Source organism: Pteropus alecto, unplaced genomic scaffold (genome assembly GCF_000325575.1).
Source record: "Pteropus alecto unplaced genomic scaffold, ASM32557v1 scaffold22, whole genome shotgun sequence".
NCBI lineage: Eukaryota > Metazoa > Chordata > Mammalia > Chiroptera > Pteropodidae > Pteropus > Pteropus alecto.
Window position 1 is genome coordinate 9,899,247 of NW_006434839.1, and position 2,078 is coordinate 9,901,324.

Here is a 2,078-nt window from a genome sequence, read left to right on the forward strand (position 1 = left end):
CAACAAAGAAAATGGTCAAGAAGCACATCTAGAATTAAGAAAAACAAACTGATATGCTGGCCTGTGATTTTACTTCTTTATATAGAATCTATTGACTTGTGTGTACCTTTCGGAGGTCATAGTTGCATGCACTTAAGCTATAATGGAAGGAGTAATAAAATAAAATCAATTCTTAATAATAATAGCTATCATTCTTAAGCCGCTACTATATGTTGCAAGTTCAATTCTAAAGCCCTCTACACATATTTCTAAACCTCTTATTAGTATCCTCATTTTATAAAGGAAACTAAGATTTAGAAAATTTGGAAATGACCCAAAAGTACCATTCAGGTTATCTGTCAGGGTACCAGGATTCAAACCAGGTCTGCTGTCTGTAAATTCTGTGTTCCAAAAACAATTGTTAAACATTCTTACCTTCGAGAGATCTAATCAAATTAAGATTTTACACAAAAAGACCCTAATCACAGAGCAAAGATTTGGCCAAAGTTATAAAACAAGTGAACTAGTCAGAAACATCTTTCAGATTTCCAGATTCATATCTAGGTACTACCAGCACTGGTGCCTGTGCTGCCTCTCTTTCCTCCTATAATTTCTCCCAGAGGAATTTCATACTTCAAATGACAAGGACACAGTCCTAAAGCATCACTAAACAACTTTTTTTCTGACACTGTTTATCACCTATATTTGGGTAATTAGGATGAAAGGGTTAATTGCTTTATATTTTAATCAGGAGGTTATTACAGCAAAAGTTAGGCTGGATCCAAGGTTCCAATTCAGCTGAATCCTACTCAGTGAAACCAACACAGACTTCACATCACTTTAGTGCTGTTCTGATAAAGCAATTAGAAATCGTTCACACACACACAAAAATCACTGTGTTCATATTGTACCTTGGAAATTAGAGCCAAAATCCTTTTTTATATGATCCACATCTGTCTTTTCCAATATTTGCCCCCTTTTTCCTGTGCTGATTTAGCTTTATGAAAGGAAAGACACGCAGAGCCATTGCAAGGGTAATACGGAAGTATCATACATCTAGGCATACTTAATACTTGGTGCTCCGAGGCTACTGCCTCTTCAAAACTATGTCTGAAAGAAGCTGATAGCTGAGACAGAAAGCCCCAGTATGATCGCTGTTCCCCAAAATAGAGGCATTTCTTTCTAACACTTTCAGATCATAATTTTAAAAAAATAAAACAATAAAACAATCGTTCTTTTCACTCTCTAATAATCCTGGTGGCCAACTACTGAGCAGAGAGAACAAACCTCTGAAGAGTGAAGAGAATCTCTCCATTACCCTTCCACATTCAGAGAACGTACAAGGATATTGCAGTATCTGGAGTGAAGGGCACCGCATCAGTACTGTTCTATAGAAGCGGTTGACCACAGAAAGGCATAAAGTCATCGTCTGTACGGAAACCAGACAACTGAGGATTTCAATGCGAGGTAACTACTGCTTACTCCTACAATGTTCAGGTCTTTCCATCCTATTGCTGGGTGAACTCTCATAAATGGTAAGTAAGGTTTTCCCATACCATCGGGGTCTTCTCCCGGGACAGTCTGGAAAATAACACGGGAGTATGTTGGGGGTGCAGAGAGGGGCAGTACTAGGTGCCCCTCCTCTCCGTGCCCATTCCAAGTAGTAGGAGAGAGCGCTACCTCCATGTTATTCATAGCAAAGTACGGCCGTGCCGCCTGGGGTCTCCGCTCCCCGGCACTGGGAGCCGGGTGGGGGCATCTCTGAGAGGGTGGGTTTAAGGGGAAAGGGGTCTCCTTGCTTGCGTGATCAGAAAGGAGGACGTTGAGAGTGGTGCCGCGGCGCCGAAGGGATCTGCGTGCGGTTCCCCCTCCCTTCCTCTCTCTCCACGAGAGGCAGCCCGGCCCCAATACCTTCTTGACTGTGCGCGGCGCCTCGGTGACGGTGCCGTCGGGGCTGACTAGGGCCTCGCCGCCGTCGCGGTGCCGCTGGTGCTGGTGATGAGGGTCGCTCCGCTTCATGGCCGACGCCTGAGGCACTTTCCCGGCGGCAGGGCTGAGAGCAGCGGCGGGCCCCGGCCCCGGGCCAGGGGCCGGGGGCC

At 44.9% G+C, this 2,078-nt stretch overlaps 1 protein-coding gene across 2 annotated transcripts in view; it reads right to left on the bottom strand.

Moving 5' to 3' along the window:
- Nucleotides 1-2,078, bottom strand: part of AHCYL2 (adenosylhomocysteinase like 2) — a 139,418-nt gene that overhangs the window by 137,099 nt on the left and 241 nt on the right. For both annotated transcript variants that reach the window (XM_006910527.3, XM_015588386.2), the window contains exon 1: nt 1,891-2,078. This exon is cut by the window's right edge and continues 241 nt beyond it. In XM_006910527.3, the coding sequence (XP_006910589.1) occupies nt 1,891-2,078 (188 nt within the window). The remainder of the gene's footprint in view (nt 1-1,890) is intronic.